The 24,399-nt window shown below is 37.7% G+C and overlaps 3 protein-coding genes and 1 long non-coding RNA gene across 4 annotated transcripts in view; all 4 read left to right on the top strand.

Annotated features, from left to right (window-relative positions):
- The window catches only part of LOC136270207 (putative epidermal cell surface receptor), a 31,351-nt gene extending 20,410 nt beyond the window's left edge, over positions 1 to 10,941 (top strand). The window contains exons 2-8 of the mRNA XM_066067114.1: positions 8,560 to 8,729; positions 9,017 to 9,131; positions 9,401 to 9,615; positions 9,844 to 9,958; positions 10,177 to 10,394; positions 10,577 to 10,691; positions 10,803 to 10,941. Of these exons, the coding sequence (XP_065923186.1) occupies positions 8,597 to 8,729; positions 9,017 to 9,131; positions 9,401 to 9,615; positions 9,844 to 9,958; positions 10,177 to 10,291 (693 nt within the window). The 5' untranslated portion in view covers positions 8,560 to 8,596 and the 3' untranslated portion in view covers positions 10,292 to 10,394; positions 10,577 to 10,691; positions 10,803 to 10,941. The remainder of the gene's footprint in view (positions 1 to 8,559; positions 8,730 to 9,016; positions 9,132 to 9,400; positions 9,616 to 9,843; positions 9,959 to 10,176; positions 10,395 to 10,576; positions 10,692 to 10,802) is intronic.
- On the top strand, positions 10,628 to 12,551 carry LOC136269951 (adhesive plaque matrix protein-like). Its single transcript, XM_066065884.1, has 4 exons — positions 10,628 to 10,691; positions 10,896 to 11,600; positions 11,667 to 12,228; positions 12,380 to 12,551. The coding sequence occupies exons 1-4, from the start codon at positions 10,628 to 10,630 to the stop codon at positions 12,549 to 12,551; spliced, it is 1,503 nt and encodes a 500-aa protein (XP_065921956.1).
- Positions 12,552 to 12,810: 259 nt separating this feature from the next.
- LOC136269829 (uncharacterized) lies at positions 12,811 to 14,531 on the top strand. The gene is made up of 4 exons (XR_010707384.1): positions 12,811 to 12,931; positions 13,100 to 13,245; positions 13,728 to 13,836; positions 14,316 to 14,531. It is a non-coding gene; the product is annotated as an uncharacterized lncRNA (long non-coding RNA).
- A 940-nt stretch (positions 14,532 to 15,471) lies between these two features.
- Positions 15,472 to 20,616, top strand: LOC117682091 (putative epidermal cell surface receptor). Its single transcript, XM_066067113.1, has 8 exons — positions 15,472 to 15,606; positions 15,801 to 16,060; positions 16,524 to 16,635; positions 17,214 to 17,353; positions 17,571 to 17,676; positions 17,927 to 18,174; positions 19,287 to 19,401; positions 19,524 to 20,616. The coding sequence occupies exons 3-8, from the start codon at positions 16,610 to 16,612 to the stop codon at positions 19,660 to 19,662; spliced, it is 774 nt and encodes a 257-aa protein (XP_065923185.1). The 5' UTR covers positions 15,472 to 15,606; positions 15,801 to 16,060; positions 16,524 to 16,609; the 3' UTR covers positions 19,663 to 20,616.
- The last annotated feature ends 3,783 nt before the right edge of the window (positions 20,617 to 24,399 follow it).

Below are 24,399 nucleotides of genomic sequence, written 5' to 3'. Positions count from 1 at the left end.
GGCTCTATCCGAGGCACAGGTCTCGGCTTTGAGACCTAGCTGCGAGATCTGTCTCTTGGCTCTATGCCTATATCATATGTACAGGGCTGTATCCCTGCAGCCGACACAAGCTGCAGCCTGGTAAACTCATTTAATAAGATATGATAAAATATTAAACGCTCAATTTAAAGATTAACCCAATACTAACACTGTGCAGTCGTATTAACGTACCTACTTCTTTGATAGCCGAACACAGAATCAGCTCTTCTCTCGAGTGTGCTCTTATATATACTAAGTGTCATCCGGACTATCCTCGCACAATGCCATAAGCATCAAAGATAACACCCGCATGATATAAAAATTATCAGAACCCCAAACCCGATCATTTGTTACAGTATAATAATATATTTTGTTGTACTCTGGACCTTAGCTTTGGTTTAATGCCTGTTTACAGAGAGAGTTTTGCACAGAATTTCAACAAAGGGGATAGTTGATAATGACTCCATATGGCAATGGGGAAAATTAACTGTTCTGAGAAATCCTTCAGCTCTGGCATTGCATAAGTGAGTACTGATAACTCTGCCTAAGGAAAGGATTTGAGTAATCATGATTTAAAAGTTTCACAACAATGGCGTGTTTCGTGACATTATCGGAAAAAAAGCCAACAAAAGCAGGTTTGATAATATAATGCAGTTATATACGTTATAATATCATATGTTTCAATACTGTGATATGATATTATATCATATAATTCTATATTGTATATAAAGTATGATATTGTATCATGTGATCAAATACATATGATAATCATACAATTTTTTAACATATGATATACAATAGTATACAGTATCAAAACAGTATCCATGAATATCTAAGATAGTTTTCATATACACTACGGCCAACGCGGTTTGCGTATTTACCGCGAGTCCTCGTGGTATGAAATTGATCGCGGTTTAGCACAGGTAGCTCAGGTAAAACCGCGCATCCTCGCGGTACGGCTTCTCACCTTGGCCACACCGTCACGGTACTGTGAAACCAGTCCCAGGTGAAAACTATTGTTGTTTTTTAACGCGAGTTACCTCCCCCAATATCTTCTCATACGGGAAATATGATTGAGAGATTTAATGAATATAAATTTATATTCCTTTATTTTATAAAAGGAGCTGATTGTTACAATTTATTATTATTTTTAAAAAGTGGGAGAAATAAAAAGAAGGTGTAATTATGCTAATACAGAATTTTGTATACTATTTTGTTTACTCGATGGCCTTACATATAAATTAATCTTGGCACGTTCATCGCTGACAATTCTTGGTTATAAATTAATTTGATTGATAATTATATACCCGGTTATAAACACTTCACCAAAATATCTTATTTCGCCTCGAGAAAGGGATACTAATTAGCGTTTCATTTACAATCTTTCATATTTAATTCTTACCTTTAAAACATACCTTACACTTGGTCATTTCTCTTAAATACAATTCGTTTAATGAATAACAAAATACATGTAGATATAGTCTAGAATGTTTTAAAGTGCACTCGTTTATCACCGCTGCAACCCGAGTTCTATCCCCGCGATCGACATTAGTTGAATAGACATGCTGGTTGCCCGCTTGGACATGTGGGTTTTCTCCGGGCACTCTGGCTTTCTTCCACATCGATGTCCTCCTCGCGTTAACATCCGTGCCAACGAAAGCTATTAAATAAATATAAGTTGTATAACTTGTTTATCAAACGTTTTTAAATAAAAAAAAGGTTCAATCAGTTTACGAAAATGCTAATGTTAAAATCGTGTGTATTTAAAAATTGACTTTCCTATCCGATCTAGCAAAAGTATGATGTTCAGTGGGTCGCCCAATATTTATATGTTTGTCGTTCAAAACCCGGGATTTAAAAATATGAATTATCATTTATTCTGGGGTATCCATCACATGTTAAAATTTCGCAGTGTCAGTTGACCAACAGAGGGGGGTAAATTGCGTAACATTACGTATGTGTATATAGAATTTTGGGGTGGGTGACCTGCAGCAATTAGTGTGACTAGGGGTCCGCTAAATTGAAGTAATAGTCCGTTCTTTCAAACAGCAAAATTTTCTTGATAGAATAATTTAATTTCAAACAAATGAAAATTTGTTTTTAATTTAAATTAAAGGAACTTATTCTGCGTATTCATAACACAGTATTTACAAAATACATCCATAAAATTACCTTTTAATGATATACCGTACACTCGATTGAAATACAATTAACGAACAGACTATAATCAGGGTTAATCAGGAATGGAGAGAGTAATTGAAAACACAGCTAAAGTAAATTTTATATACACATCTAGTATTTGTACTTTTTAAAATGGTAAAAATGTGATTGTTTGAATGAATGTAAGTTTTGAATCATTATGGGAATCAAATGAACAAAGATGTGTGTTTGTGTGCATAAGTACAAAAAATCTTCTTTTCGCAATATGTGGTATATCATTTATTCCTCTAGCCATGTAAAAATTAAGAAAGTTTTAAATTTCAATTTTCTTAGAATTTTATATATTTTGATTTTGGAGAGAGAGAGAGAGAGAGAGAGAGAGAGAGAGAGAGAGAGAGAGAGTTGTCTCAACTTCTCACGGCACGTGGTCAGAGCACGGGCGCTGTCACAGACAGGAAGTGTTATGTAATAGTTATACACACCCGTATATATAATAATATGTAAGAATATGCAAGCATTACCTAAGTTTAACACCTACTTTGTCATTTAAATGGCTCAAGGCATTAGACGCGGGACCCGTGTTACGGGAATTTCTTCAGGTAACACTTGTCCTGCAAGGTGATAATTGTCCATGATTGACCATACCGTTGCCTAGACTATAATTAACACCGATCGTCCTAAATGTACATATAATCGTATTTATTCAAAACGAGCGAGAGAGAGAGAGAGAGAGAGGCCGGAAAATATTTAATGCGTTAAATAAGAGTAAGATTGAGGGAAAACATACACGTTGCGTTGATGCCTACGGTAGCGACCTTATAATAGTACATCGCGGAATATTTGTCTTCTTTAAATATGTGGCATATTTTCAACTCATCATATGCAAAAAATAATACTTTAAAATATAACTAAATTTCAAGTACACGTATATGCATGATTTTGTAATACATTGCTATGTTTGGGACTCTTGAACAACATTAACAAAATACATGTAGCAATAGTTTTCTCGAAGTTTTTGTTAAAAACAATTCAAAAAGAATAATGAATTTTCTTCTTATAATATTTATATCTAAATTCTAACAATAGTTAAAACAGCGCTTGTTTTCTCCTTCTTGGTTTAATCCCTAATACAGATAACACGCCTGTTACGGTGTCTTACACCATCGCGGTAAAATCGTGACCCCGCGATCACCGCGATGACAATACCGCGACGGTGTATCGCGGAAAAGATTAAAACACCATCACGGTGTCGCGGGAAAATACGGGATCCGCGTTGGCTGTAGCGTAATATGATAAAGGTGGTCTCAAACAGGTGATGCCTCATAAGGTGATGCCTCGTCTCGGTGAGCTTTGTAATCTGTGATTACTTATGTTTATATAGTGTAGTAAGTGCCTGTGGGTTCTTGTGCTGTTATGTAAAAAGGGAGGGTTACTTTTGCAATTTTTTAGCTCAACTGAGCTGAAAGCTCGATATTCTTACTCGGGAAATATAGCACATTCTAGAATTTGGACGCATTTTGGTTTAAAGAAAATTAAAGTCGGACTGCCTACAAAGGAAAATCTTTTGAATATAGTTTTTTTATCGCTTAAAATACTAAGTAAATCAAATTACGAAAGCCTAGTAATGAGTCTGTTCATTGTAACTTGTTTATTTACATTTATTTAGCACTACACTATAAAATATAAAAATGTCTGATTATAATGGATTATTTATTAGTTGCGGGAAACCGATTATCGATTATGAAAATCTCACCGACTCCCATCACTACTTCTTAGAAACCAATCAGTCAGGAAAGCTGAAACTTGTGTGGAAGCATCCTTAATATGTAGTATAGATACAAATTTGTAAAAATCATGACACCCGGGGTAGGGTGGAGCCACAATGGGGGAGGGGGTCGAACTTTTACATAGAATATATAGTGTAAATCTTTTAAAATCTTCTTCTCAAAAACCATTCGGCCAGAAAAGCTGAAACTTGGGTGGTAAGGTAGATTCAAGTTTGTTCAAATTATGATCCCCGCAGGTAGGATGGGGTCACAATGTTGGGGGGTGGGGGAGGGGGACAAACTTTTCATAAGAAAATATTAAAAAATCTTTTTCTAAAAACCACTTGCCTACGAAAGCTATAACTTTATTGAAAGCAATCTTGGATAAAGTAGATTAAAGGTCAGACGACATGTTCCTCGAGCTTCTTTTCTGTATCTTCTCATAATAAAGAGTTCCAATAAAAAATATTTTTTTATGATGATTTTTAAAATGATTGAAATTTACTTGTATATGTATATATATGTTTAGATGTCTTAGTGGTTAGAGCCGTGGCCACTCTCTGCCAGGAGCGTAGGTTCTAGAGGTTGTGAGTTCAAAGCCCGGCCTAATTTAGTGATTTTCGCTGTGCTGTATTCTTTGTTTATTTTTATATCAGCAATTCAAATGTATTTTCAAGAAGACTGTATAGGAAATTGCATTATCTAGTATTTTGCAGAAATGCCTGATAAGGTATCCTAATTTTTTGCAAGAAAGCTTGTCAGAGTAGTAGTAAACCATTAACAAATTCCTGGAAAATGTTATATATAAAATTGAGGAATGTGTCATCTGACCTTAAATTCTTTGAAATCAAAATCTTGAGGAGTAGGGTAGGGCCACATTGGGATTCCAATTTTTCAAAATAAAACATTTTAATTTATCACAAAAAATGAAATGTTATGATATATGGTTTTACAAAAATGCAAGGATCCTAACATATCGCTGATTCTTTCAAATGAGTGTTTTTTACTAGCCTGAAAAGTGTCCATTTTCCTTTGACAGTTATGAATCTGGTTCTTTCCTTTCGCAGCCTGTTTTTGACATTTCTACGTTTCCTCAAACGCTTTAAAAACTAAGAAATTGTAGACTTGTTTATGTTTAAACATTCTGACGCCGTGCATCCACTTTCTATAAGTTTTATGATCACTGTTTATTGTTGTCTGACATTTCATTACCATTGCCATTTTGTAAACAAGTGGGAAATGTAATAATAAAATGAATTCGATTTGGAAAATTACGGAAATAAAAATTCGTAAGAGTTACTCCCCTTAGATCACAAAAAAAGATAAGTGTGACATCGTTTTATTGTCTAAAACGTAACTTCGAAGTTTTGAGGCGATGCTAGTTATTGGGCGCCATTAAAAAAGTTGATTCATTTTTCGCACTATGCTGTATATCCTTTACTGATAATAACTCCCTTTGGGGTGCGTCTTTTTACCCCAATGAACCCCAATGATACCCCAATGAACCCCAATGATACCCCAATGAACTTTGAAATACCCCAATGATACTAAGTATGTTCATAATTGATACACTTTATGAATTTTATGTACCAACATGTTACACAAATTAATGAAATTTCAACTACGCAGCGTTTTTTTACTGATTGATTTCCCAGTGGACCCATTGTTATCCCAACCAAATTTCATTGATACCCTTACGAACACAATAAACTTGAAATGAGCTCTGTTTAATGATTCATTCACCCATGAATTTTAATTTTTCCAAATGAAATAAATCTTATTAATACAAGAATGTACCTGTACTTAATGAACAATTAATCCCAACCAGACCCTGAATAACATTAACCTACCAATGATACCGTATTTTAGCTTTAATGATAAGTAAGCCACAGTGATATTTAATGATAAGTAAGCCACAGTGATACTTTGATGAACACAACAATTCCTAGACATTATTTAAAAGCCCACCCCACCCCCTAAACAAAGTTTTTTTTTGGGGGGGGGGGGAGAAGGGAGTTATAGGAATTATCTTGTCCATAAGTCTCTCTGTGCAACATTTGTGTCTTGTCAATACTTATACTTATGGAGAAACACTGAAAGTTCTCTTACGACCTGAGTGTGTGTCATGAACTTGCCCCAAGTTCATTAGGTCCGATGGCACGATGCAGAGGTAGCGCGATGACGCGATGGTACGATAGCGACAACACGATGGTGCAATAGTGATGACGCGATGGTGCTATAGCAATAACGCGATGGTGCAATAGTAATGACGCAATGGTGCAATAGTGATGACGCGATGGTGCGATAGCGTTGACGTGATGGTGCGAAAGCGATAAGGCGATGATGCGATAGTGAGGATCAATGATGCGATAGTGATGACGCGATGGTGCAATAGTGATGACGCGATGGTACAATAGCGATAACGCGATGGTGTGATAGCGATAACTCGATGGTGCGATAGGGATGACGCGAAAGTGCGATAGCGATGACGCAATGCTCTATCATGTCATTGTAAGTTGTTTATCGCGCTATCGTCATCGTATCAACGCACTATCACTCTATCGACTGTTTATTAAAGGATTTCATTCCAATTAACCATTATTTTTGCTCCTCCAAGAAATAAACTTATAAATCTTGACAAAATTTGAGGCGCCCGTCTGAAGGATTAAAACAATCAACCTACGACATAAAGCGCACAAGGGCTACATGTAGTTTTAACAATATAGGTTTTAATAATAACCAATCGAGTTTGAAGAGTGTTCATTTTTATTAAAGGAAATACATGTAAACCTAAACAAAGCTTGTTTTAATTGTAGAGTAGTTTAAATTTAGTCCTACACTCACTCCTTCGTAACATTTCTGAGTTTACGGAGTCACGATCCCACTGCTTAAAGCTAATTATACCCCCCGCAAACGAAGTGTGGGGGGGTATATAGGAATCACCTTGTCCGTCTGTCCGTCCGTCCATCTGTCTGTCCGTCCGTAACAAAATTTTTTACACAGTGTTTGTTAAGGTATACCATATCGTTGGATATATTTTTGTACCAATCGGACATCAACTTCCTGTTAAATGACGACTTTGCTTATTTTTTAACCAAAATTTTCAAACAAATTTTCCTCAAAGATTTCTCAGCAACTATTTATCGCAGATGCTTGAAATGTTTACACAATATTTGTCATAGGCATGCTATATCATGGGATGTATTTTTGTACCAATCGGACGTCAACTTCCTGTTTAATGAGTACTTTGTTTATTTTAGCCAAAACTTTCAAACAAATTTTCCTCAAAGATTTCTCAGCAGCTATTTATTGCAGATGCTTGAAATTTTAACACACTGTTTGTTAAGGCATGCCATATTGTGGGATATATTTCTGTACCAATTTGATGCCAGCTTTCTGTTAAATGTCGACTTTGCTTATTTTGCATATTCACATCAGAGCGGGGGTATCACTAGTGAGCATTGGCTCACAGATATCTTGTTTAAACTTAATCTTTTGAATACATTTTGTGAAATATTGAACATTATACGAGGGTTGTTCGGAAATTATTGAGACATTTTCTCTTATTCTTTTAGTAAAAAAGATAAACTCTTGAAATTTTACCAAAACGTAAATCAGGATAGAGTTTATCAATGTGAAAAGTTTCTTGTTCATGGCATGGATAGATCATTCCTAGAAAGCTGACCAACGTGCTTTTGTCCTGTAACCCGGCGCAGCCGCAAACTTTTCTCGACGTCATTTTAACGCTTCTTCTTGCTCCCATGTTTTAAACACCTTACAAACGAACTGAAATAAGAATTTTTCTTTATTTCTCACCTTTTGTTTTAATTTCAAGATGTCATCATTTACATTTTCTCTCATTCTTGGTTTTTTTAGAGAGAAAATCGAGTTATTTTTACCCGAAAGTGTAATTACTGTGAATGTCTCCTGCAGAAATTTTTTTTACATATTTTAGAACTGTTGACAACAGTTAGTGTGTCAAAAGTTGTTAATTAATCCCTTTGGCCTAATTCTAGTTAAACAATCAGTGAAAAAAAATATGATGAACTGAAGTTCTATACCTTGTCTTGTCATCGTATAGATTGTTTACGCAATTGCGTGGCTTTAAAAGGTCTTCTTCTGAGATTTCCACCAGTTTAATGGTTTTCGTTGCGCCGCCTTGACGTCAAAATTCAATGTAAAGTCGTTGTCAGATTTTTATTGTTTGGTAAATATATGTGTACCATATCCGTATTTCAACTCGAACACCAGTGAAACTTAATCAACAGTTTGTCGCAAAGAATAGCAAAATGAACATATTTAATTTGATTTCTTTTATCATTAAGTGTAATTCTACGGACACTTATAAAGTAATAAAGTAGATGTTTAAGTTGTTTAATCTCCGAGTTCATGGCTGCGCCGGGTACCCCGACCACCGACTTGTTTATCTACTATCGTAAACAAAATATTAAATATTCTTTAAATATTACTTTGTTTTATTATTTGTTGGTGTTTCTTCAGTGTCTATGCTAATTTTCACCAAAATTCGTCACTTAGAAAAGAAAATAATCGATTTGTCTCAATAATTTCCGAACAACCCTCGTAAGCATCATATTTGATATTTGCTGTACAACAGATGTCCAGTGTACACCAATCTCCCAGATGTTTGCCGTATGGTCAACGACTTTGCCAACCCCTGCTGTAAGAAACCAGACTGTACCATCTCCGCTCACCCTGGTGTAATTCAGGGAACCGGAACAACTACGCCAAACCCCGCTCTGCCTCAGACCCTCCCACCAAAACAACGTAAGTCATCAGTGACCATCCAACTTCAAAAGCACGGAAATTCGCATTCACAAAAGTTTTGAATAATTTGAGATGGGAAAAAAATTAGAATGTAAAATCTTGCAGTACAAAGAATTGAAAATGATAAACATTTGGCAAATTTTTACAATGAGATGTCCTGTTTTTCTCTTACAACAATGTTTAGAATACTGTGTGTAGAAAGGATGTAAATATTTCTCTCTTTTGACGATTTTCAAAATACTCTGTGTACTAAGAATGTACATATTTTGTTCTTTTGACAATTTCAGAATACTGTGTGTACAAAAATGCCCAGTATCTCCAGGGACAGACCTGGGAAGATGGCTGCAGCTACAAGTGTCGCTGTGACGACTCGAGCCATGGAATCTACACCTGTAACCAGAGGTGAGTCGGAAGAAAGACTGTTGTCAAATTGTTTAGCTCAGGAGACCATGATAATGAATTCTACCCTCTGAACTTTAATACAATATAGACATGATAGATTAAACATTAATTGAGTCCCTTTTCAAGGAACTTTGGAGTTAGATTTACTCATTTTATGATCTCACTTTTCAGAGCATTTATAAACAGAATGATATAAACTTTAAAGAAAAAAAGGGGATATTTGCTTCTTAAAAATCTATCAAAACTGAGTATTTTTATTTATTCTTTAGGTGCCCAACAGTCACCAGTGTTACCCCAGGCTGCACAATGAAGACTGATCCTAGGGACTCCTGCTGTCTGGTGGAAGTCTGCCCACAGCCCACACCAGCCCCCGGTCAGACTAACCCAGTGCCCACTATTCAGCCCATACCCTTCACAGGAAAGGTCAATCTGCCCACACCTAGCTCAGTGCCTGGACAGCCAGCCCCATCACCAAAACCAGTTGGTACGTTATCAACTTTTGGTCTCCTTGTTTGTTGAGAATTTGTTTGGCCATGCCTTGGTAATGATATTGATATTAAAGACAATTCAACCACTGTTCTCACCCTGGATATAACTCTTGTAAGACAGATTTTTATGTGTACATTTACAGAAATTTGAAGTGATTTTATTTTTATTTTTTTTAAATGAATTTCTATTTCATACTGATTTTTTTTTTTACCAATTCTGATAGGTTTCTGTGTGTACAAAAGTGTGACCTACATGCAAGGCCAGAAATGGGACGATGGATGTGATTACGCATGTACTTGCTATGACGCAGAGCATGGAAGATACAAATGTGATCCTAAGTAAGTTGCTATGTAGTAAATGAAAAAATATTACCACCACTGTTCCTGTATACACATCTGAATTTGAAGCAATGTATCTTTTGAAGAAAATTTTTTTCTTCTTCATTGTGTAATAAAGAAATTACATACCGGTACTATTATAGCCAATTTTATTTGATTCATATTTGCATTTCATGATAAATGCGATCATTTTTCTTTAATTAAACCCTGCCTTACAGATGCCCAAGATACATGGATCTACCTGAAAACTGCAGACTTCACAAGGACCCTGCCAACCCCTGTTGTGACATTGTGGAATGTGCTGAGCCAACACCTGCCCCCAACCCAACTTAGACCCCTGCTCCAGGACAACCCAACCCCAACTCCAACCCTAACCCCAACCCCAACCCACAGCCGACATACAATCCTAAACCACAGCCAACTTCAGAGTCTAGATGTGAGTCATTCAAAATCATGTGAATCAATATGAGCTGTGTACATGTATATATAGTGTATATAGAGTAGTTTTTGCTCCGTTTGATTTACACATAGGGTTACTGTAAAAGATTCCCCCTTCCATTATATAAATTAAATGAGAAAAGAAGACGAGTGATAACTTGCGTTCATTCGGGTTGATAGGTACTTGTGAGTACAAAGGACAACAGTATCTCCAAGGACAGCAGTGGTATGATGGATGTGACTTCTCCTGTATCTGTGAGGACTGTGTCACTGGCGTGTACAGATGCAACCAAAGGTACGTCTCTCCATGAGAATCAAAAGAGGTTGAGATTTTATCAGAATTTAGTTTTACCTGCCTTTTTTTGCTGGTGTGGAAAATTTACTAGAAGGTTTTGTCTTTTGACAGGTGCCCAACATTCCAGGCTCCACCCCCAGAGTGTACTCTGATTGCTGATCCCAAAGATCCCCTTTGTTGTAAGATCCCAGTGTCCCACCACAGGAAACTACAACACTGCTCCTCCATTGGTCATTCAGGGAGGAAAAGCCACTCCTAGCCCCACTCTGAGACCCATCTACACCCCACAACCTACACCCTTCATTCCAAATCCTAACTATAATGGATTTACCAGTGGTACAGTCTACACACCAAGACCCACTCCAGCAATCCTGATCCCTGGAAGACCTTATCCCTCAGGCACACCTTACCCAGGGGGCACATACCCACCCGGTACAGTTCCCACTGTTCCTCCCGTAACCTACACACTATACCCAGGAGCAACCTATCCAGTGAACTACATGCCCAATCCTTCAATGATTCCAACATTCAGACCAGGGCAGACATACCCAACAAATATGACTCCATATCCAAGTGGAACATACCCAACAAGGGTAACGTATCCTCTGCCAACCATCTATCCAGGTGGAGAAACCTATCCTCCAGGTTTCAGCCCAGTGACAACCCAAGTTCCTTACAGCCCTGTTGTGGTGTACTTTACAAATGCTCCACTGATCCCATGTGGCACCTATCCACCAAGACAGACACCATTTGTCGGCGGAACCTATCCAACTGGAACTGTACCCCCAAGGACTTACACTCCATTTGTCGGCGGCACTTATCCACCCAGTCAGACCTTTGGTCCTTATTTCACTCAGCCCACATTTAGGCCCTACCAGACCTACCCAACCAACAAGACTCCATACGTTGGTGGAACCTAACCAACTGGAACTGTACCATCTCCAACTCCATTTGTTGGTGGAACCTATCCTCCAGGATACATACCAAGGCAAACACCACCACCCAAACCACAGGCTCCTATTCTGGTCCCTGGAGAACCCTATCCATCCAGAGAGACACCCTACCCTGGCGGAACTTTCCCTACAGGCACTGTTCGAGTACAGTACACTCCCTTCATTGGTGGAACATATCCACCCTCTTTCATTTTCCGACCAGGACAGACACCACCAACTTTTGTGCCAGGGCAGACCTACCCAACTAATGAGACCCCATATCCAAGTGGAACCTACCCAACCTGTGTCACTTTGCCTCCATACACACCTTTTGTTGGCGGAACATATCCGCCAAGCTACACACCACCTCCATATTACAGACCATCAACATTCAGACCAGGTGGCACATATCCAACCAATCAGACACCTTATCCATATGGCACCTATCCAGTTGGCACTGTCCCAATGGGAACACCCTTCGTTGGAGGAACCTATCCACCAGGATTCACCTTTAAACCACAACCTACCACACAAAGCCCATTCATTCCAGAACAGACCTATCCAACCAATGTTACACCATATCCTCTCGCCAAACTGTCACACCTGTGACACCATATCCTGGTGGACCAAATCAAACACCTTATCCAAGTGGAACCTATCCATCAGGCACTGTACCCCCACCAGTACCATATCCAAGTGGTACCTATCCACCAGGATACACGGATAATAATCCAAACCAGCCTTATTTGATTCCAGGAAGAACCTATCCACCATTCTTGACACCATTCCCCTCGGGAACATACCCACCAGGTGTGACGGTGCCATACACCCCCTACCCACAGGGAACTTACCCACCAGGCTTTACTATTCCACCACAGTTCACCACACCTCAACCAACCCCATCACCACAACCAATCTATGTCCATAAGTAATTTCTCTCTCCATTTCTGTTTAGAGCTTATAATGGTAGCATATTCATGCAATAAAGGCAGCTTTTATGCAGTATGTATGTTTTATACTAGGATTTTAATAATAATTTGCCCATTACGAAATATATTTAAACAGCATATATTTATGGCAATTTTCTAGCTGCATTTTTAATTTTGGTTATTTTTTTTATGACAGAACTCCATTCTTTTTCACAGAACTAATCTTTTTGTTGAATAATAAATGATGCTTTTCCATTTTAGCCAACACTTGTATCTACAAGGGTAAATCCTACACCCAAGGACAAAGATGGTAGGATGGTTGCGACTACGACTGTGTATGTGAAAATCAAATGACTGGAGTCTACAAATGTAATGAGAAGTAAGACATCCTTCTAAAGCCTAAAAATGTTCGACTTGACTTACGATTTAAAGGCCAAAATATTTGTAATCTATGATTATTCTTTCATGTTTAGTCCATTTTTGAGTCATATTATTTTACACGTTTGGTCATGGATAAATATGATATCATGACTTTTGTGGCCCATAGATGCCCACGAATCACAGACTTGAACCCAGGCTGTCAACTGGTCCAAGACATTAATGATCCCTGCTGTAAGAAGCCTTACTGTCCCCCTAATGTGTCCCCCATTGTCATCAAGGCCCCAACACCCACCACCATTAACGGATCTCCAGGTGAGCAAATCAAATACTTCATAGCATTACAGTAAAACCAGGTAAGCCAATCAAATGCTTCGAAGCATTTCAGTAAAACATGGTAACAGATACACACTTTTTACAAATGCATGAGCACAGCAAATTCAGTTTCATTACTCTTACTATTCAAAATGTTTTTTAAACTAATTGGATATAAAATTTAATATATAATGAATAGATCCTCTGGGGCTTTGCTAAAAATCTGTTTTAGTGTACTTTTAAGACTATGCCATCTTCTCCAATCGGAGACTGGATATTGCCAAAAATGGTCAGAGAATAGAACAGATTTTTTTTTTGTCTTCAAATTAGAGTTTTCTTGATCAATCTTGGATGGTGAGATGCTGATATGTTATTGATATAGAGACTATAGAGGGGGGGGGGGGTCCCAAAAATATTTCTGTACACTTGTTTTCTTGGTGGATTTGATGGAAGTGCTGATATGTTATTGATTGTTTTGACAGCTGTCTGTATGTACAAGGGCGTGTCCTTCTAACAAGGCGAGTCCTGGAAGGATGGCTGTGACCTGGTCTGTGAGAATGGAACAACAGGATTCTACCGATGTGACGACAGGTAAATGTGACCAATTTTATTAATGCATTGGATGCCAGTTAAATTTTACTTAAGTATAGTTAACTTAGAATGTTTTACCATTTTCAGACACCCCCTTCCCACCCCACCCCCCCCCCCCCCAAAAAAAAAAAAAAACCAGCATAAAAGTAATACATGTATAACAAACCACCCCCCCCCCCAAAAAAAAAAATACCGGTATGTTAAGTGGAAAATCTTAGGTACTGTGGTTTCTTTAATATTTAAGGGTATCAATTTTCGTGGTTAAAGTGAAAAACACAGTTTCAAGGATACTTAAATTCATGGCCAATGATCCTATCAATACAAACAGTTAGTAGAAAGTGCACTTCAATGAACATTTATTTTCATGGGTAAACTTAACAACGAAATCCATGAAAATTGGTATCCAACTAATATTGATGAAACCACAGTATTTAATGAAGTTTCTAGTGTTTTGAGAACAACATTGGTTTTTGGAACAGATGTCCACAGTACCAGCTGACTGAGGGATGCTCCATGGAGGCAGATCCTGATGACTCTTGCTGCAAGAAACCAGTCTGCCACCTAGAGCTGATGAAACCCCCAACTGTGGCCCCCACACCTTCACCCAAACCTGGCGAGGTCCCAATGCTCACACCATCCCCTACCCCATACACTCTGCCCATGCCAACAGCTATTAACTATGGATCTGGACCCAATGGAGGACGTAAGAGAATTTTCTTCTCCTGAAACAGTTTCAATATTTGATTTAAACATATGGTGACCAATTTCTTTTTAAAGATTCTTTGTTTTCTATCAAACCTGAAAGTCTTTGGTATCAATATTTACAATGGCAGCAGTCTTACATGAATTTTGTCAAATCCTCAATTTCAGGGACATGTAAATTTGTACATGTAGATGATTATACGCCTATCAATTGAAACTGGAATTTCTTATTTCAATGAACAGTTGATTTCATTCCATGAAATTCATTATAAGTGATGTTCATTAATTAAGTGATACAGGATATTAAAGCTCTATCAGAAACATTTTTTCTGGTTTGAACAGATGGATGTTTGTACAAGGGAATCTCTTACAATGCTGGAAAGACCTGGAAAGATGGCTGCTTCTACACCTGTGAATGTTTGGACATGCAGACTGGCAGATACAGATGCAAGGACAGGTGCAAAAATCTAAATTAACTAAATATTATTCTCAGTTCAGTCAGAGGCCGGGAATTTTGAGCAACGATTTTACCAACTGGTCTTTTTGTCCAATGTTTTGACAGTCAGATCTGTGTCTTCCTTTCTGTAGATGCCCATCCATGGATGGTATCGTCCCACCACCCAACTGCCAGATTGTCTCTGACCCTGCAGACCCATGCTGTAAGATGATGCAGTGCAGACAACCTGCCTCCGCCCCCTCATTCAATCTGGTCACAGGAAACAAACCCCCGATCACTGGCAGCATCACCTTCCCCCCACAACCTAACAACACACAGGTACCCAACCCATACCAAACAACCCCAGACACCTATGCCAACACCTAAGAGTAAGTGCATCCAGTTGATTTTTCATCAGGCTGTAAAACTGAATTCAAAATTTTTCTAAATAAGTCACATCTTGAGAGTGTGTTTCTTTATTGGTGGTGATATCTTTCTCTCTCATTTAGACATCTGTGTTATGAATGGCAAGACCTACAGCCAAGGACAGACTTGGTATGACTTGGTATGACGGATGCGCCAGAGTGCGTGTGTGATGATGGAAAGACTGGCTACTACAGATGTAGTCAGAGGTAAGTATATTAATTACGAGGACACAAAGGTTATTAATGTAACCATGCTTTTATTCTTCTCTCTACAGAATTTTTATTACTACGGTAGTTTAAAATGCTACAAATTTGACCTTTTTCATTCATAATTCTAAAAAACAAGTGAAATAGAAAGATAGAATATATAATATTTAAGACAATTTGTTTTCTTTTTCCAGATGCAACACTTACGACAACTTGCCTTCCTCTTGCACATTGATCCCTGATCCAAACGACCCCACCTGATGCCAGGTGCCTCACTGTGAAACGCCAACACCTGGACCAAACCAGCCTGTCACCATCAAGGGACAGCCTGAATCCTTCACAGGATATGGAATCACCGAGACACTACCTCCTACCCAGCCTACCACTGTCAACCCATTCCTGCCAACTCAGCAGCCTACTCCTTCTCCTCAGCCTGGCACTCCTAAACCAGATGGTGAGATTATCCTGTACACTATTACCTACTAAAAATGTTTAGAAAAGGGAGGTTGGTGTTTGGAGGATGAGGAATCTGAATTTCAGTGTTAGGAAAGTTTTTGTGCATGGTTTAGAAATATGGGATAGGAAATGAAGCGAATATGAGATATGATTTTACTCATTCACTAAATTTTGATTTGTAAATATTTAAACAAATTTATAGGTACGGTACAAAGAAAGGGAGGGAGGAGTGAGAGAAATGAAATGAAAATAGTTGAACAAAATTTATGTTTATTTATTATATCAAATTTAAGATAAAGTCTGTTGATTTGTATTTGTCAGTTTGACCATTGTGTTAGAAACTGGCTTTAAGGGGTCAAGAGTTAAACTTTTAGAAAGCTTTGCAGTACCATTGAACTGGTCAACATTTTTGAACACATTAATTTTATGTTGTGCAAGAAGTAATAATTTTTTTTTTTCAGTCTGTATCTACAATGGACTGGCCTACAGAACAGGTGACCAGTGGCAAGATGGATGCAAGTACAACTGTATCTGTGAGGATGGACACATGGGATTGTACAAATGTACCGAGAGGTGAGAGGTCTTTTATATACCAAGTATTAAAGCAATACCAATTTTTAATTGACAAAAATGCATACTGTATTTCTGGTAATTTTTCGTGGGGGTCTAATTTTCGCTTTTTTTGCAATCACTTTTAAATTGCAAAATATTCAATATGCAGAAATTATATCCAATAATGTTTGGTAAAAAAATTTGAATTGCAAAATAATGACTAAGGCAAATTAAAATTGGTACACATTTTATCCTGTTTCGCAAATTTTGTGACACAAAAAAAATGGATGTACAGTATATCTGTTAATTTGGCACATGACATGGGAATTTCTCAGCTAAGACAAGAATATTTTTCTCCTTTTTCATTTATTGTTCAATGTTATGTTTTTGAATTATTCTTTTTTCATTTAGAAAATTTCACATTTTAAGATTTTGGGCATAGCTGAAAATTGATTTACATGTACATTAACATGATAACTACCTTAGATCATTCCTATTTTACATGAAGATAAATAAAACTTTAGGTCCCAATATTCTGAAAAATTTGTAAAAATTTGAATAATGCATTCAGATTCTGATGCTAAGCTTTGATCTTACAGATGCCCAACAGTTCCTCGTCTGTCTGCGGGATGTACCCTGGAGACTGACCCCAGCGACTACTGCTGTAAGGTGACTGTGTGTCGTCAGACCACAACCTCTGCCCCTGGACAGCCAACACCCTCACCCACCAAACCACCAAGTAAGTGACCATCAAGGTCACTGTCAAAAAATTCAAAAATTTCTTTTTTCAATGCCCCACCCATCAAACCACTCAGTAAATGAACATGCAACCACTGTCAAAAGTTTCACAAAGCACTTGCCATCATTTATGTGGATCCATTCATTACTAATTCTATAGATTTTTACCCTTGCCAACCAAAGACTTCTGTATGACAATGTTTGCATTGTACTTGTAGCTTTCTGTGTGTACAAAGGAGTCCCATACATCCAGGGCCAGACCTGGCAAGATGGCTGCTCCACCACTTGCAGATGTGACAGCAACATCTACAACTGCTTTGACAGGTAAGTGTATATAAGTGAAGAATATTCTCGTTCAGAAGAGAAGTTTTATGGTATTAAGAATTGTGTTTGTGATAACCGCTTCTACTACAAGCTGTCAAGCCAAGACTAGATACACTGATGTGCAATTAATATGAATTAAGATATTGGGCATTATTGAAATTTTACTTCTTTTATGTGTACATGGCATTTTCATTAAGATTGGTAAGGTGCAATTACAGTGTTGTTAAGTATCCATTGTTTATACTTCCAGGTGCCCTCAGTATCCTAACTTACCTGCAGGATGTACCAAGACTGCTGACCCCAACGATCCATGCTGGCTGGTGCCAGTCTGCAGCACCCCAAGACCCACACCCTACAACCCTCAGTACCCAACCACCACCCCCAATCCTAACCAGCCTACCACACCCTACAATCCTTATGTTACACCACTGCCTAAAGGAGAAATTGTGGGATACAATCCTACCACACAGAATCCTTACAATCCTTCACCCAAACCAAGTAAGTGTTGAGAAAATTATTGATAAAAGGGGAAAAAACATTACAGAAAAGTGATAATTCAGGAATTGATTCAAGATACAGGTATTGTATACAGTACCCGCAACATTATTTTTTACAATCCTATCCTATCGTATCGTGTATCAATCCTATCGTATCGTGGGTGTATACTGTCCTATCGTGCGTTAATGCTATCCTATCATGCGTGTATACTGTTCTTTGAGCGTTAATCCTATCCTATCGTGCGTTAATCCTATCAGGTTTATCGTTTAATATAAAAAATTCTTCCGTGTTAATCGTTTCGTGCCTTTTCATAAGCAAGTAAATTTATTACTAAGTTGCAACTCGTTCGGTGCGCCGTATACGAATATTTATCGAACAAGAATTGTAAAATCCTATCCAACATTTCGTCAGGATACTATTTTTTTTAAATTTTAAGATCAAAATTAGTCAATATTATTATATGTAAATCATATCTGTTAACATTGAAAATGAAGAACAAAGTTCTTAGGAACAAGGTAACATATTTACCTGTATATCGAATATATTAAATCGTACTCAAAGTGTATACCTGCGTAAACATTAACTTTTATGCAATATAATTTTGTTGCATCATATTTTACAGAAACAAAAGTATTTATGATATAATTTATATTTAATTAAAACCCAAGTTGTATTTTGAACCCGTTATTTTCCGTGTGATATTTGATTTCAGGCTGAAATGTTCTCGGCAATCAGCTAGGATGTGTGGTAAGGAAAACAATGTTAACAAATCGTACGCGGAATGTGTATCTGAGTAAATATTTATTTAACTTGTCTGTAATAATTCGTTTTTAATGCATCATTTTCTTATACAGAAAAAAATGTACTTATGATAGATTTTATATTTATTTTATACAAGAGTTGGATTTATATAATTGATTTTAATAGATTTTATATTTACTTTATACAAGAGTTGGATTTATATAATTAAACCCGCTATTTTCCGAGTGATTTAATCTCGGGCTGAAATATTCGCGGCGATCAGCTAGGGTGTTCGATAATGAAAACAATTTTAACAATACAGAAAATAACTTTGCGGGTACTGTAACAGTGCATAACCTGATCCATTGCAGCATTCTGTGTATACAAGGAACAACAATACACCAATGGACAGACTTGGCAAGATGGATGTGACTACAACTGCGAATGTATCGATCAAGCCACAGGCCGCTACAAGTGTACCGAGAGGTAACAATGTCATCTACGTTTAACATTCTGATTTTAAAGTTAATTTAAATGTGCTTTAAGGAAGGCCCATCAAAAACGATCTTAGCACGGAATGGTTTTTTTATTCTGATGTGCTTTTACAGGTGCCCATCCTTCCCTGTTAAGCCTAGCTGCTTCATGGTACCAAGCCAGACAGACAACTGCTGCAAAGTACAGTACTGTCCACCCCAACCCCACCCACCACCCCAGTACCACCAGAGAACACCACTCCCGTGGGCGTAACTCTTGTACCAAACCCAGGCTCAACCTTGGTACCACCACAGCAGATTACCACAGCTCCAGTCATCCCCATTCCACAGCCCGGAGGTCAGAGTTAACCACTGTTTCAATCTGTAATCTATTCATTTAACACTGTTTCTGCAGGCTTTAAAATTTAGATCTGTAGAGTGACTGAAACAGTTTTATGGGTCAGGGTATGAATATGGAAATAAGAAAAACAATCATTGGCAAGGATTTTTTTGTGCAAGAGTGTTGGTATAAATATGGATATATTTTTATACCCCTGCTCCGAAGGAGAGGGGGTATACTGTTTTACCCTAGTGTGTCTGTCTGTCCGTCTGTCTGTCTGTCCGTCCGTAACAAAAATTTCTGTCGCATTTATCTCAGCAGCTATTTATCGCAGATGCTTGAAATTTTAACACACTATTTGTTTAGGCATGCCATATTGTGGGATATATTTTCGTACCAATCAGACGTCAACTTCATGTTAAATGAGTACTTTGTTTATTTTAGCCAAAATTTTCAAACAAATTTTCCTCAAAGATTTCTCAGCAGCTATTTATCGCAGATGCTTCAAATTTTAACACACTTTTTGTTTAGGCATGCCATATTGTGGGAATATATTTCTGTACCAATCGGATGCCAGCTTTCTGTTAAATGACGACTTTGCTTATTTTGCATATTCACATCAGAGCGGGGGTATCACTAGTGAGCATTGGCTCACAGATATCTTGTTGTACCAATCTGACATCAACTTCCTGTTAAATGACGACTTTGCTTATATTGCACATTCACATCAGAGCAGGGGTATCACTAGTGAGCATTGCATATCTTGTTTCAATTGGGCAGTTCATGCGCTCCACCATGCCATCAGATTGTGGATGGTATGGGGTTGTGTGAGTCTTGTTGATTCTCAGTATATCCCATTTGTTTGAATAATTTTTATTCACACTTGCGCCCTTGGTCAGTATGGAGAGTTCTAGGTGGGCTGTATTTGGTAACATAATTGTCTATGAAGGCTTACGCTACTGTCTTGGCCTCCATGTGCGGAAGTGGATTAGCTTCGGTCCATTTTAGTGAAGTAGTCTTGAATTACCAGATAGTTTTTATTCCCTCTGGTTGATGTAGGAATAGGACCTAAGATGTCAATCGCAACTCTTTCTCCTGGATCTCCTGCTCTGGTAACTTGCATAGGCGCACAAGGAGTTTACTGTATTTCTTTCTTTTGGCGCAATGTTGACAGAATGCACACCATCTTCTAACATCTTTGTTCATGACAGGCCAGTAGAAGCTTTGCTTTTTTTTTTGCAAGAGTTTTCTGTCTACCAAGATGTCCTCCTGATGGCACATCATGGAATGTTTCTTGGGTTGTTGGCATATAGGCTTTGCATCTACAGTATCAATTTTATGTTTTATCAAGTTTGTGTGACCTTGATCAGCACCCTGTTCAGCTAAAAGATTTGCATGCTTAAGCAGAAACGAACTTGCTTGCTTTCTTTGTTCTGGTGAAAGACCATCAGTATTGTCCAAAAGAGTTTGAATGTGTCAGGTAGCTTTGTGTTTTCTGTTGACTCACCGCTGTCTGCAGGTGTTGTGGTTCTTTTCAGCTCAAATATTTTGGCAATACTTCCTTTTTTATACCACTAAGAGATCTTCATTGTGATTTATCAGCCTCAAAGGAACTGTGTTGCTAGGAGCTGTGGATACAGTGGATCTACTCATCATCAATTCTTCTTTTTTGAAATTCATGGATGGTTCTTAAATTCCATACAGAATGCATTCTGAGGGTATCACCTTACCAAAGATGATCCACTCACTTCTGCCCGGTATTACTGAAATTTCTTGGATAGAAACCCTGCAACATTGCACATTTTGCTCCAATAGTACAAATTCATCCATTAAACAAGGGTCATTGACATGAGGTTTAGAGTGCATTCATGTTCAACCATTAAATCTAGCCGTAGGATACCCTGTCCTCTTATTGCTGCAACAACTGCTTCATGTTTAATCAAATTTTATCCCTCTCTAAATTTAGACACTGCTGATCCTTTGGTCTGTAATGTTTTACCATCTGTTGAAGGGAATCCTAAGTATGCCAGTTTGTAATATCGGTTGATTTGTCGATGGTATAGCATCATGTTTTGTAAGACTATTGTAACTGAAGCCGTTTTCCATTAACATTTGTTAGAATGTAAAATCCAGAGACAATTGATGTCTAGCATCCACTCCTCACCTGGCAATTAGGTTGTGTGCACTCTTTATCATTCTCTTTACTAAGCTGACGTTCATTATTTGTCTTCTCTTGTGTCACTCGCTGTTGACATTTGTGGCTAATGTGTCCTTTTGATTGCAATTAAAACAAATGATGTCATCTCTTATTGTCTGTCTGCAAACTCTACCCAAATTTCCCTGCTGCTTTAACTGCTGAATTTTAGACTTAAGTTCCCTGATTTCTGCATCTCTGCCATCATCTTGTTTACACAGGGTTTCAGTGACAATTTTGCCTTATTTAATTTCCCTGTCCTCTTTACTTCAGCTTTCATGCAAGCATCGAATTCCACAGTTATCTATAATGTTCTGTCAAAGAAAACTGGCCGGGCACGCAGAATTTTAAGACAAACTTCAAACTTTGTCAACGGGTTTAGGATACTGTCCATAGCTAGTGTATCAAGAACTTTCTTTGGTGCTTTAGGGTACACAAGGGTAACCAACTTTCTAATCGCCTGCCCTAGTTCCAACAGTGACTCACCAGGTTTTCTCTGCCTTGTCCTCAGTTCAGACTTATAAAGTCCTTCAATACTTGTCCGTGCAAAGCAATTAGCCAAGGCACTGACTAATTATGCCCCCAATCGAAGAAGGGAGGGCATATTGCTTTGCTACTGTCTTTTGGTCGGTCAGTCCACCAACAGTTTCCATTTATTTTCTTCGCAAAGGATGAACATATTGATATGAAATTTGGTATACAGGTTTATCATTGGGTACGAACGAGCAATTTTTGACAGAGTTATGCCCCTTGACCTTAGAAAAGTTCCAATTATTTACAGTTTCCTTTCATTTTCTTCGCAGAAGATGCACATATTGAAATGAAATTTAGTATACAGGTTTATCATAATGATATCTAAGTCAACTGCTATTTTGGGTATGCATACCTGTTAACCCTCCCGCATTGCGCAGGAGACTCCCGCAAAACGGCCCAAAAATCTAACATCTCCCGCATCCAACCTATCTCCCGCGTGGGAGACAAATTTCTCCCGCAATAGTATTTGTCTTCCCCTGTACCAGGGAATCCATTCTGAATCTTTACATGCAAATTTCAACAACCACTGGGGGTTTTTCTCTGATTTTAAGCTCAAACTGCTGCTGTATAGCTTGAATATATCAAAATCCATCCAAGTACTGTCTACCGTGATCATAGTATGACATGTTATAGCCCAGTTTACTTTTTACGATTACTTCCGGTTTTGACTTAAATCAGTTATGTATTTTGTTATGCATAGGCCTTATAAAAAAATTAAATGAAAGCTTAAAACATCTTGATTTTATTCTGTAACACCAAAGAAAACAATAACAGCCAGTGGTGTCACTTAACAGGTGCACAGGTAAAGCACCCAAGCCACGTGCAGTGAGTCGTGACTAATTCTATCTGGCCAGCACAGTCGGTGAAAATCAAAGTGAGTTTGGAACAGAGTGTTTATACAAGCTACCGATAAAAGTGAAGCTCGAGGAAAAAGTGTAAAAGCATTTCACAAGAGTTTTTAAAGTTTATAGTACCGGTACTATGAATTACAGGGATATGCTATAGACATTACAACAGAGATCATTTTTAAAAAATGCTGGAGAAATACATGTTGTTTTGTGAATTAAAAATCTATGATTCTATGCAGTGATGGTTCAATACTGAACAATAAGAAGACTTATAATAATATAAAAAGTGGCACTATTGACTTCTTGTATTGTACCATGCAAACAAAATAATAGTTTTCTGAACATGTACAGCAACACAAGTTGTAATTGCACACTGGTAGTCATAGAAATGATAAAATTTAAAATGATTGCAAATGCATTAATTACAATGGTAAAATAAGGTATCTAACAGTATTTTTAATATATATTTGCATTTCACATGAAAAAACGTCGTTTACGCAAAATCTCCCCCTTAGCCAAGTTGGTAAGGGGGAGATTCTCCCACATAGCAGCTTTTAAAGGTAAATAACAGGTATGGGTATGATCTAGCAATTTATACCCCTTGGTCATAGAAAAGTTTCAATTATTTATAGTTTCCATCCATTTTCTTTGCAGATGTTTCCAAGGAAGGGGACATAAGTGTTTTATAAACATCTCTTCTTCATTGAAGTCTGTTTCATTTGTTCAGTTCTGTGCAGTATTCAAAATGAACCTTGAAGTCCATCCAGGCCATCGAAGGTTGATCGGGTAATTCTTGACCTTCACAATTCTGCCAATGTTTTGTCTCTTCAGTTCATGACTGCTGTCTTCTTTCGAGAACTACGTTTTGATAGCATCTGGAATGTCTGCTTTTTATCTTTACAGTGTTAAAGGGCATGCCAAACCTTCAAGAAGTATTTCATACTGTTGTATTCATATGTTAATTTGTTACATGTGATCCTTACAAGGAAATTAAGGTAGGTCCGTAACAATGAAATGATAAACTTCAAGTTGAAGATATCCATGGTGTTACATACAAAGACAAGCTGTTATTGTGTGTACTGGTCCATTGATTTA

The sequence above is a fragment of the Magallana gigas genome, chromosome 7, assembly GCF_963853765.1.
Source record: "Magallana gigas chromosome 7, xbMagGiga1.1, whole genome shotgun sequence".
In the NCBI taxonomy this organism is placed as follows: domain Eukaryota; kingdom Metazoa; phylum Mollusca; class Bivalvia; order Ostreida; family Ostreidae; genus Magallana; species Magallana gigas.
Note: the sequence above shows the minus strand (reverse complement) of the source record. Positions and strands in the feature narration are given on the sequence as shown.

Coding starts and splice junctions, on each gene's coding strand:
- LOC117682091 (XM_066067113.1), top strand. CDS start 16,610: ATGGGATTGTACAAATGTACCGAGAG. Junction 17,677..17,926: donor ATCTACAACTGCTTTGACAG/GTAAGTGTATAT, acceptor TTATACTTCCAG/GTGCCCTCAGTATCCTAACT. Junction 19,402..19,523: donor CGCTACAAGTGTACCGAGAG/GTAACAATGTCA, acceptor GTGCTTTTACAG/GTGCCCATCCTTCCCTGTTA.
- LOC136269951 (XM_066065884.1), top strand. CDS start 10,628: ATGGATGTGACTTCTCCTGTATCTGTGAGGACTGTGTCACTGGCGTGT. Junction 10,692..10,895: donor GTGTACAGATGCAACCAAAG/GTACGTCTCTCC, acceptor GTCCCACCACAG/GAAACTACAACACTGCTCCT. Junction 11,601..11,666: donor CAACAAGACTCCATACGTTG/GTGGAACCTAAC, acceptor CCTATCCTCCAG/GATACATACCAAGGCAAACA.